The sequence below is a fragment of the Nannospalax galili genome, unplaced genomic scaffold (assembly GCF_000622305.1).
Source record: "Nannospalax galili isolate Female #2095 unplaced genomic scaffold, S.galili_v1.0 scaffold56, whole genome shotgun sequence".
NCBI lineage: Eukaryota > Metazoa > Chordata > Mammalia > Rodentia > Spalacidae > Nannospalax > Nannospalax galili.
The window spans coordinates 3,261,953-3,274,397 of NW_008340065.1; the positions used below are offsets into that span (position 1 = coordinate 3,261,953).

The following is a 12,445-nucleotide window of genomic DNA, read 5'->3' on the forward strand; positions in this document are numbered from 1 at the left end:
GTGGGCTCCAATTTAAGAAGGAATACAGTTCATCATGGTGACCAAGGCAGACTCTGATCCTGGATGTGGTGCCAGTTGAGGCTGGAGAGATGGCTCAGTGGTTAAGAGCACTGGCTGCTCTTGCAGAGGACCCAGGTTTGATTCCGAGCACCCACATGGCAGCTAACAACTGTCCACAGCTCCCGTTCCAGGTGAATCTGAAGCCCTCTTCTGACCTCCACTGGCATTGCATGACACGGGTGCACTTACATACACGCAGGCAATACGCTCATACACATAAAATAAAAATAATAATAAAAAATTCATCCTTGTGATTGCATTGTAGCTATAGTTTGTTTTCACTACTGGATACTATTCCTTTCTAAACATAATGAAAGTAAATTTCCATATTCTAGTGAAAGTACATTTGGATTGAAGGGTGGGTATTGCTTGGGTGTTTTGGTTTGGTTTGGTTTGGTTTGGTTTGGTTTGGTTTGGTTTGGTTTTCGAGACAGGGTCTCTCTGTACCCTGGAACTAATCATGTAGACCAGGCTGGCCTTGAACTCACAGAGATCTGCCTGCCTCTGCCTCCTGAGTGCTGAGATTAAAGGTGCGCACCACCACGCCTGGCAAACCAGTGGTTTACCATCAGAAACAATCCTGCTACGAATTTTCCCTTACATGTCCTGGCCTACAGACAGAGGTTTTCCTAGGGAATTCTCCCAATGATGAAACTGCTAGGTCATAACCTGTGTGTAAGATAATGCTAAAACATTTTGGTTTTCCCTTTATTTTGTGTTTCATTTCTTGAGACAAGATCTCTCTAGATAGCTCAGGCTGGACTTGAACACGAAATCCTCCTGCCTCTCTGCCTTCTGAGTGCTGGGATGCTATGCTTGCGCCATTATAGCTGGATGTTGAAGTCTTTCCCTTTGACATCCCTACCACAGGTTACATAAGCGTCTCCTGGGATGCTAAAAACCTCCTGGGAGGTTTTCACTAAAACGGTGAATTTTACCAGCCTAGTGATTTTTTTTTAATTTTTTTGCAATGATCTTAGTGTGCATTTCCCTGCTATCACAAAGGTGAGCATTTTTACTGTTTTTAATTTGCTCCTGTTTCCCTCTCAGGAAACGTCTGCTCCTGTGCTGCCTGCTCCACCGTAGTCTCCTTGTCATTTTTTACAACACCATGAGAATGGATTGTGGCAGAGCATTCTAATTTCTTTTCTTGCTGTGATAGAAAACTGAGCAAGACCAATTTGGGAAGCAAAGGGTTTATTTGAACTCAGAGGTTATAGTCCATCATCAAAGGATGCCAAGGCAGACACTCAAGCAGGAACCTGGAGGCAGGAAGTGAAGCAGAGACCATGGAGGAAAGCTGCTTACTGGCTTGCTTCCCCTGGCTTGCTCAGCTACTTTTCTTATGCAGCCCAGACCCACCTGCCCAGGGACGACACCACCCACAGTGGGCTGGACCCTCCTACATCCATTAGCAATTAAGAAAATGTCCCCACAGACATGCCCACAGGCCAGTCTGATGGTGACAAGCCCTCATTTGAAATTCCCTCTCCCCACATCTCTAGTTTGTGTCAAATGAATGAATACTAACCATCACAGGAAGGTATGTCCAGCCATCCATCAGAAGCATAAGTTCACTGCACATTTTGAAGTTCTCTCTGGTCTTTCTACCATGTAGGGTTTTGTCAGTTCAAATAACGAACAAGTGTTGAGAGTGTTCTACTTACCTGGAATACCGGAGGTCTTTCAAAGGAGCTTCCAGATACAAATCGCTCACCTGGACCCAGAAAATATCACTCTCCATGGAGAGGGCATCTTTCCCCGAATCAGCCTTGATCTCCCTAGGAACCTCCGAGGTACTGTTACCTGTTACAGTATTTTACCACCTGGGGACAAAGAATACCAGTGTTTTCAGCTTTGCTTTAATTTTTTGAAGGTTTGGTATTGACTTGTTTTTAGTTCCTTTATTGGCTTTTAAAAATCTTCCCTAGTTCTTTTCTCTATTGTTCTCAGTTGCTGGGGCAGGAAGGGAGAGGACAAGAGTTAAATTGGACTCAGTGACCTAGACCTAAGACCTCTGGCCAATTCTGTTATCATTACATTACCTTTAGAAGGATCAGGAACTGTCACCTCCAGAGACCTTTTGGTCCAGTGTGTGTTCCTTCTGGCCACAGCTTTTCCTAGAGTTTCCTCTCCCAATAATACACTCAGAGTCTTCTTGATAGAGAAGATAAAGTCTAATGCTCGATCAGGTATAGAATTCTCAAAATACAACCTGCACATAAATACAGCCACAGCCTCTGGACCTGTATTTGGGGGTTGTATATTTAAAAGGCTAAATTAGACATTATTAGTTGTTTGCCCATGTGTCCAGTCAAAGTTTTTCTGGTCACATGTGGTCCTCAGAGTCATCTTCCTGTGTCAAACTGGTAATTCTGTCTTGGTGGGTTCCAAAATTCAAGCGAGGAGCTGTCCTAGCTGTCTCTTTCCTCCTCACACAAGACAGGACCAAGGGTCAAGAGAAACCTCTCACTCTTCATGAGTCCCTCTTCTCATTCTTGGAATCCACTTTCTCCACAGGTGCTTCAGACTAAACCTTCACTCCCTAGTCTTCCCCCTCTCTGACTCCCTAAAGTCACTGACTCACCCCTTTGTGATCATCTATTAAATTCTAAATGCCAGCTCCTTGAAAGCATGGTCATAATTGTTAATGAAGCTAAGTCCACACTGTAATATGAGAGTTTCAGCCCGAGGAGGGTTACCAGATCCACACATACTCTCAGCCCTCAGTATCCAGCAAAGATAGCTCCAAGGTCTCCCTTGGATTCTGAAATCCACACATGGTAAAATGGCATGGTATTTGCATGGAGCCTACACATATCTTCCCATAAACTTTACTCCATCTCTAGAATTCTTATAATACCCAATACAATATAAATGTTGATTAAACAGTGATTGTACTCGATTGTTTAGGGGATAATAACACAAATGTATTATTTTTCCAACCATTTTTGATCAACAATGTTCACATCTGTGGATCTGAAACTGGCAGGCACAGAGAGCCAGCAGTGATGGTCATGAAAGCGAGCCTTTGCCACATGGTTGCAAACCGGGTACCCAGTTAGCATCAATAAGACAGTAGATGTGTTAAATCTGAATATTGTCAGTGATAGGATTGACCAGTCTTGGTCTCAGCATTTCCCATTGTTTTGCAGTAGATACTTTCATGTCTTTGCCTACCTTGCCCCTCAAAGAATTTGAATTTGCTGCTGCTTAGTGGTAAATTTGGGTATCTGAAATCTCTCCCCTCTCCATTGCTTACCCCCTTCATTGAGGATACTGTGGCTTACTTAAACTAGTTTGATCCAAATATATCTTTTATGTTAACTGAGATTTAGTAACCATGAAAACCCACTTGAAGAGTATCCAGGTGTCTCAGTTTGTCCATCATTGGAAGGACACCAGGGGTGTGGAAGGTTCAGTATAAGAACTGAGAAAGTCCCAAGTGAGCCTGTTATTGCCTTGATGTTCTTGAGGACTAGCTCATAGCGCAAGTACCATGTCATTAAACTCGTGACTCGGGTACAAATTCAACTCACTCATAAATCGCCTGTCTCTCCAAACAGAGAAAGCATGGTAAGTGAATTATCAGAATGTTCCCTTTGCTTCTCACTTCCCCCTGAGCTGAGATTCTAGGCTTGAGACATAACTCATATATTTCTAACCACACTGGTTCCCTCCTCTTCCAATGTCCACAGGCAATGAAAAATATGAAAGCTTCTTGGATCAGGCAAGAAAAAACATAGAAAAAGAGTACAATAAATACGAAGGTATTGAGCACTATGAGATGATAACTGAAGAAATTCCTGAGGAGGAATCTACAGAGGTAGGATGAGCTTCACCTTGCATAGAGAATGTATGGAGGGTAGAATGTGCAAAGATCCAGGGGTTAGGAAGACATGGTACATCCCAGAAACAGAAGAAAGACAAAGGTAAAGGGGGTGGGGGTGGAAGGCAAAGTGAGCCTTAAGAGGTGAGTTGGTATCTAGAGAACCCAGAAAGAGTTTGGGACTTCTTGAGAGCAAGAGGAAGCCATTGAAGTGCATCAACCAGAAGTAGACCATAGTTGAATTTGCTTCTTTAAAAGATCCCTGAGAAGGCAAAGTGAGCCTTAAGAGGTGAGTTGGTATCTAGAGAATCCAGAAAGAGTTTGGGACTTCTTGAGAGCAAGAGGAAGCCATTGAAGTACATCAACCAGAAGTAGACCATAGTTGAATTTGCTTCTTTAAAAGATCCCTGTAGCTATCTCACAGAGCAGTGATGGGACAGGCTTGATGGAATAGGAGCAGACATGGGAGATCAGGGCTTTCTAAAGGTGATGGAATTGTTCTAGATGAGAAGTGGTAGAGGCATGAACAGTGGTGATGACAGTCAGGGAAGGGAGCATTGACTGGGGTCAAGGAACATTTCAGACCTGGAATGGTCAGGGACTTGGGATTAATTGGCTCTGGAGTGAGGCAGGGATGACTTCCAGGTGCGTCACTTGGATGCATTGTAAAGAGAGGGCACTCAGAGAGGAAACTCAGAAGGAAAGGCAAGTTTTTGTGAGAGAGGGAGGAAGGGAATGACCCAAGAGAGTCCATTACTGAGCATGAAATTTCTGCACATCACCCAGCACGAAATTGGAGCCACCGCTGGGTCCTGTGGATAAAGGTTTCAGAAACTGATTTGAAATCTTCTATGGTCACTTTAGTCACGGGAAATGACAAGTTTCTCTGGGGGAGTGAACAGAAAGTGTGTGGGTTCAGAATGGAGCCCTCCTAAAATAAGTGGGATTGCATCAAGAAAGGAAGTCCCAACTACACCAATACCTGAGTGAGGAGAAGGTCAGCCAAAGAAGTTCTAGGGAAATGCAGCAATGTGTGGTGTCACAGAGTGGGAGTCAAGCCAACAAGTGGCCTACAGGAGGAGGAAGTGGCCCAGCTTGTAAATGAAGGCAGCATTGGACATTGTTCTCCAACAAACTATTCCTAATCAGGGAGGCTGCTGTCTCTACTGTGCTCTTCTTTAAAAGAGCAAATATTCCTGGAAATATTGCCATGGGAGAATTAGTAGAGGTAACTAATGAGTCCTGAGACTGGCAAATGGGGCTTCAAAAATAGGGAAGAGGTGTGTCATGAGGAAGACCAGGGACTCTAAGGGTCAACAGGGATAACATGTTGGAGAATCCCGGTTAATGCAAGAGGTTTAAAGTGACCCTTAGGGGGCTAGAGAGATGACTCAGCGGTTAAAAGCACTGACTGCTCTTAAAGAGGACCCAGGTTCGGTTTCCAGCACCCACATGGTGGCTAACGACTATCCGTAACTCCAGTTCCAGGGGAATGACTTCCAAGGGTATTGCATGACATGGGTGCACTAACATATATGCAGACAATACACTCATACACATAAAATAAAAAATAATAAATTTTAAAAACTAAAAACAAAGTGAACCTTAGCACCAAAGATGATCAGAATTAATACAAGCTGCTATTTATTGAACTCCTGCACTCAGCCCCTGCCATGCATGCTATCATCTCACTGAGTCTTGTTACCATGGTGATCAGGGAGTGTAGTACAGTTATCATTTGCATTTCATAGTTGTATAGAACTCACAGAAATAAAGCATATCACTCAAGGCAGGCACAGAGCCAGGATTTGGATCCAGCCCAGTTTGGGCATATGGGCTCTTTGTGTCCACCATGAGGAGCAGCAGCTGTGTGTCTCTACCTGCCAACTCCCAGGGCTGCTCCAGTAGCCTTAGCACAGTTGCCTCTAGTCTGATCTGGAATGGAGTCTTTATGAGTTTGATGACACAGGCAGAACTGAACTAGTCCTCCTGAGGAAGGCAGGAGCAGACCACCCATGGGCTCAAGGAGCTGAGCACATGGTTGGCCTTGCTGTTCTAGAACTGAGATGACTAGGGCCACTGCTGTAGACCCCATTCCTCTCCTCTGGACACAGCCCCAGCCCTTGCTCTGTGTTTTCTCTTTGTGGGTCATATCACGCATTGGCTTTCCCTGCTGAGCCCAGGATCGAGATCTTGCCCTTCTCAAACAATATTTCTCAACCATTTTCACTCTCAGACCCCCTTGGAAATCAGTTAGATACTTTTTCCTAATGTCCGTCATGAGATATTTTTATTATATGTAAAGCGAATTCCTTTTTGAATAGTTCCATATTCTTCAACTTTTAATTTTTTAATAATTATATATTCACAGGGATTTGGAAAATGGTTTTCCTAGTGATATCTTTTTACATACCCTTTTAATTTTACCTATTTTTTAAATAAAAATAAAAAGTTTTATCTATTTTTTATTTTATGTGTGTGAGTGTTTAGACTGCACGTATGTAAGTGCAGCCATGTCCTGCAATGCCCACCAAGGCCAGAAGAGGGTATTGGATCCCCTGGAACTGGAGTTACAGGCTGCCATATGGGTGCTGGGAACCAAACCCAGATCCTCTGCAAGAGCAGCCAGTGCTCTTAACCAATGAGCCATGTCTCCAGCTCCTAGTGTTAATATCTTACATACTCTTGTACATTATCACAGCCTGGAAATTTAAATTGATACAAGCCACAGCATTTATTCAGGCTTTTCCAGTTTTATGTATATGTGCGTACACCCGTGCATATCATCCCATACACTTACAACTTGTGTGTAGATTTATTCAGCCACCATCACTATTAAAACACAGAACTGTTCCACCACCACAGTGATTCCTAGTACCTTTTTGGGGAAAGAAAAGAAAAATAAAATCTCCTTCCAATTCAGAAAATCTCTCTGTAAATGTAAAAGACAAAGAAAGCAACTTTGTTATTCATTGAGCAGTAAACCAGAATGTGACTTGTATCACAATCTGCTGAGAGATTACAAAGGCAATAAAGGAGGTCTGGCCCCATTTTATACCCAACTGGGTTTAACCCTTTGTATGCACATCCTCAGAGAAACAATAAATAACTTGTCCTCAAGCAGAGGACTTGGCATCATTACCCCACATAATTACAGATGGTGACTGGGTGACCACCTGTGTAAGCTGTGTGGGCTTTATACAAAGGAAAACAAATTAACCAGGCCCCTATCCTCCCACAGAAACTGGGAGATAAGGATGCCATTTTTTTTTTTTTTGATGTTTACCTCTCAAAAAGATAGCTCCTAGGTGCTCAAGGAAGTCAAGAAAATAACTTTCTGTCTCTTTCATTTTTCTAGCGTAAACATCCCAACAAGATGAAGAGGGAAAGGGGAGGCCTCCTATTTTCTTTGTGTGCATGTGTGTGCATGCGTGTCTGTGTGTGTGTGCGTGCACACATATGTATGTGCACATATGCATGTTCATGCAAGTGTGTGAAAATATGAATGCCTAGGCTAGAGGTCAATGTCTGTAAACTTTTTTTATTGCTTTCCAGGGTTAAGACAAGCTCTTCCACTGAATTCTGGTAGACTAGCTAGCTAGGAAGCTCTCAGAATCCACTGGGATTGCAGGCATACACCACCACACCCAGCTTTTTATGTGGGTGCTAAGGATCTGAACTTGGGTCTTCGTGCTGCTGTTTCACCAACAGCCATCTCCCAAACACCCGTAGGGGAATCTCTTCAACAAGGAAATCAAGCCTCATGTTTTCAGTTGTGTTTACTTGTATGTCACCCTGTTGTAGCCACACCCACTCCTCCCTCCACAGCCCTTACCCCCAGCGGCCACTGCTCAGTTCTTAGTTCTGAACGTTTATTTCAAGCATGTCATTTGAATCCTATGACATGTAACCTTTTGAAATTGTTTTTTTAAAGATTCAGGATAATGTTCTAGAGATTCACCCAAGCTTTTGTTGCCGAATAATCTTCCATGCAATGGTTGAACCAGTGTCTTTACAATCCCCATTCCTCCATGAAAATTTTAATACCCTGAACATAGCTATCTGATTTTACACTGAGGCCCTTCAGAGGACCACAAGCCACTGTAGTAATCTAAAATATTTTTCACTTCCCTTGAGAATTTTCATACATTACAAATGATATTTCCCCCAGTGAGAATGCATGCTTTACATAAAATGGCCGCATGGGAATAACTTGCTTAAAATCAAGATTTCAGAGGTCATTGTAGTATCTGAGATAGAAAGAGCTAAAAGGTGATGGTCTAAGGTAGGCTGGAGGAAAAGGGCATTGACACCAGTGGGTCAAGAAATTGAAGAGACAGAGAACAGACCATCCTAGCTGGGTACGCTTGCACAGGGCTGTAGACGTGACCATTGAAGCTGAAGTCATGAGAAGGACACGTGCAGCAATTCTGTCATATTTAAGAACTTTTTGTCAAAACATTTTTTATTTAAAAATTTTATTACACTTTTTAAAGATTTATTTATGTGTATGTATGTGTGCCCAAGAGCATATGTACACATGTGTGTGTGCAGTTGTACACAGAGGCCAGAAGAGGGTTTTAGATGCCCTGGAACTGGAGTTACAATGGTTATAAGCCTCCCAGTATGAGTGCTGGGAACCAAACCAGAGTCCTCTGCAAGAGCAATAAGTAATCTTAACTGCTGAGCCATCTCTCCAGCCCCTTTATTACATTTTAAATTTTATTTTGTGTGTGCATGTGGGGAGGTCTGTCTGTGTGTGGAGGTCAGAGGACAACTTTCAGGAATTGGTTCTCTCCTTCTACCTGGGAATTGAACTCAGGTCATCAGGCTTGGCAGCAAGCGTCTTTACTCACTGAGTCATCTAGGTGGCCCATTTTGAATTTTTTTTTAATTCTGTTGCTCGAAGAAGGCAGGAGAGATGGCTCAGGGGTTAAGAGCACTGACTTTCTTCCAAAGGACCTGAGTTCAGTTCCCAGGACCCATTATATCAGCTAAAAATTGCTCATAACTCCAGTTACAGGGGATCTAATGTCCTCTTCTGGCCTCCACATGCATTGTACCATATGGGTGCACTTACATACATGCAAGCAAAACACTAATACACATGAAAAATAAATAATAATAAAATATTTTTAATGTTATTTTTCAGAGCCAGATGTGGTGACACATGCCTTTAGTCCCAGCACTCAGGAGACAGAGGCAGGCAGATCTTTATGAGATCAAGGCCAGCCTGATCTACAAAACAAGTTCCAGGCCAGCTGGGCTACAGGCAGATTCTGTCTCAAAAAAACAAACAAACAAGAAATTCTGTTGCTCAGGGCTGGAGAGATGGCTCAGCAATTAAGAGCACTGACTGCTCTTGCAGAGGACCCAGGTTTGGTTCCCAGGATCCACATGGTGGCTAACAACCACCTGTAACTCCAGTTTCTGGAGATCTGACGCCCTCTTCTGGTGTCTATGGGCATTGCATGACAAGGGTGCACTTTCATACATGTATGTAGAACACTCATACATATAAAATAAAAATAAATAGCTCCAAAATTTTAATTCTTAAAAAGCCTATTGCTTGTTTATAAATGTATATAGATTTAAATTTTTTTTATTTTGTAAAACTAATCTTTACTTAGTACACCAATTTTAATGTAAGGAACATGAACACTTAGTGCTTTACCCTTTCTGGAAAAAAAAACAAAAAAACAAACAGAATTCATGTACTAGAACAATCTGCTAAATTGCTCTTCTCTCTTGCTCCAGTTAAGTGCTCATATCCAGATGGAAGTAGAGCGACTTATAGTCCAAGACTATGCCCTCGAACACCAGAAAACACTCACCCCCAATTCCACGGATGACACTTGCTTCAGCCATCGGAACCACTACAAACTAGCCAAGTGAGGGGCCTTTTGTGTTTGTTGTGTTGTCTTTGCTTCACAATGTGGCAGAGCAAGCAGTTCAAAGTGTCCCCTGAGATGCTGGTTGCTCATCTAGGAATGAGAGCCACTCACCTTGTGTTAACTGCTACCCTTGAGCATCAAGCCAGCCAGGCAGCTCAGCCTCTTAGAGCCAGAATACCCTATCCAATGGACAGGGATATGCCAGGTCCATGAGGACCCATGCCGAACATGATCCAGGAACCAAAACAGACATGTGGACTTCTGAAGGGTACATGTGGTTTATAGCCCCTATTCTGTGACTCTTAGCTTTTTTCCACTCTGAAGAACAAAACTGTACACAGAGGCGAGACCTCATACTCTTCTTGCTTTGAGAAAGGTAGGCTTCCCCTCTTGAAAGGGACTGGCAAAGAGAACTCTTAAATGTTTCAGAGTGCAGCTGCCCGAGTATATCCTGGACTTCGGCTACATTGTGCTGGGTGATGTCAGAACCCACATCATCAAGATAACCAATACCAGTCATGTCCCAGTGTCCTTCCATGCAGAAAAGCATGTGCTTCGTGGCACAGGTAAGGGAGAACCCACCTGACTGGCCCATCCTGCAGCACTCCTAGTTCTGCACCCAGCTGAAATCATGTCTAAGCCATTTTGGTGAGACTTTGGTCATCCTTCCCCAGAAGGCTGCTACCTTGAGTACTCCTGTGCGCCCTTTCCCTTTCTCATGAGAAAAAAGAAAATCTTTCATTTTTCTTGGTCCAGGTTTCAGCACCGAGCTAGACCGCGTAAAGAATCTACCTTACTGTGAGACAGAAACATTTGAAGTCAGATGTGATCCACAGGGGGTTAATCTTCCTGTGGGGAACAAACAAGTCGTTCTGCCCATCAAGGTATGATGCACCACTGGATCCATATGACCTTCTAGGTTTCCAGCTTTGCTTGCAGAGCACCCCAAGATGATACCATAAGGGGACTCAAAACCTGGGATTCTGAGCATGCTAAGGAAAAATTCCACCACTGACATGTCTGTGACATAGTTTGTGTTTCTCCTAACATCATGCTATATGGTGGCATTAATTTTATGCCCATTCCAGGTGTTTGGAGGACCAACCATCCACATCTGCCTCAAAGCCACAGTGACCATTCCAAGTATGACACTGTCTTGTGGGAAAGTCGAATTTTCCACTATTCAGTGTGGACAGTGCATGGTGGAAACTATTCAGCTTTCTAATCATCTTCACGTCCCTTGTGAATGGTTTGTCTATACCCCAAAGCCCTCTAACAAGGTGAGTTGTGCTTCCCTTCTCCCCATCTTCATTTCATCCAGAGTCAGAATCTAGGCCTGCCCTCTGATCATTTCAGTCTCCTATTCAAAGAGTTATAGTAGTAGCCATTGCCTGGTCCCTTAGCCCAGCACTCAAAGTTCTATCAGGCCTTGATGTTTAGGAGAATGTCTAACTACCCTTGTACCATGGGTTCATATGGATTAAGTCTGTTTTTTACATGCATGATCTAATTGTCTAACATTTGAAACCCAGATGGAGAAATATATCCCAAAATACTTAAGACAGAAGCTACAAACTAAGTTGACACCAAAGTCTCAGATCTTTGAGATCCAGCCCACTTCTGGAATCTTGGATCCTAATGAAAGGTCCAACGTGCAAGTGAAATTCATGCCAAAAGAAGAGGTGAGCTTGAAAGAAAACTGGCTTTCTTGAGATGTTCCAGGCCTCCTTCAGGTCAAAGCCAATGCTTGCCTGAGGTTCACGTGCCCCTTGTGCGTGTGGTGTATCAGGTGCTGCAAATTCACCTAGGAGCTATGTGGCCTGGTGAGCTAGGCTCAGCAGACACAGGGAGTAACACAACTTTTTCAGCAGCCTGGATTAGTGGCTTTCTGCCGCTGCACTTACAGGCTATGTATCTTTGAACAAATTACTTTGCCTGACTAAGCCTCCTCTTGCTCATAGATAACATAAAAAGTAATAATATTCCATATCAAAACTCTTATTGCAATTCTGAAATCCAATAAGCTCAAAAAAGTGGGGGTGAAATTTCATAAGTTTCATATCAAAAGTTACTCAGCAGGAAAATCTCATCTGAACTGACATAGACTATTTTGCCTTTCTTTATCCCACTTAGTTTTCAAACATCACAACTGCAGAAATATTAATGTGCTTCATTACAGGGGACCTTGCTGAGATTCTGCTAACAGAGACAATATACACTGTGCTTGCTGCCTCTTTTACAAACCTAAGTGTAAAAACATCTGGACCCTGGAATTTCAGATGAGTTAGTACTGGCTTGTAACTGCTAGCATTTGGGGTCATTTTGAAGATAAATTGAACACATAGCAACTGTTATGTGTCCTAAGGGACTCGGTAATGATTGACTCCTACATCAGCCATCATGATAGTCAGTGCTTCCAGGTGGACAATCTCCCTGATCCTCGTAATGATTCTCCTATAAACACTATCAATACAAAGCTACTCCTGACCTAGAACTTGGTAAGATTAATAAAATCCTAAAACCAGAGAGGCTCTCAAAGTCACACTGTAAAGACTTTTAAAATATATTTTTAAAATTTTTTATTGAGCTTTGGTAAATTTCATATAACAGTTCTTAATCAAATTTAGACCCCCCACACACACACCCTCCCCCCCATCACGCC

At 42.9% G+C, this 12,445-nt stretch overlaps 1 protein-coding gene across 1 annotated transcript in view; it reads left to right on the forward strand.

Moving 5' to 3' along the window:
• The window catches only part of Hydin (HYDIN axonemal central pair apparatus protein), a 416,625-nt gene that overhangs the window by 263,121 nt on the left and 141,059 nt on the right, over nucleotides 1–12,445 (forward strand). Inside the window, exons 28-34 of the mRNA XM_008834989.1 lie at nucleotides 1,679–1,856; nucleotides 3,759–3,886; nucleotides 9,647–9,780; nucleotides 10,213–10,349; nucleotides 10,540–10,667; nucleotides 10,872–11,063; nucleotides 11,316–11,465. Coding sequence (XP_008833211.1) covers nucleotides 1,679–1,856; nucleotides 3,759–3,886; nucleotides 9,647–9,780; nucleotides 10,213–10,349; nucleotides 10,540–10,667; nucleotides 10,872–11,063; nucleotides 11,316–11,465 — 1,047 coding nt within the window. The remainder of the gene's footprint in view (nucleotides 1–1,678; nucleotides 1,857–3,758; nucleotides 3,887–9,646; nucleotides 9,781–10,212; nucleotides 10,350–10,539; nucleotides 10,668–10,871; nucleotides 11,064–11,315; nucleotides 11,466–12,445) is intronic.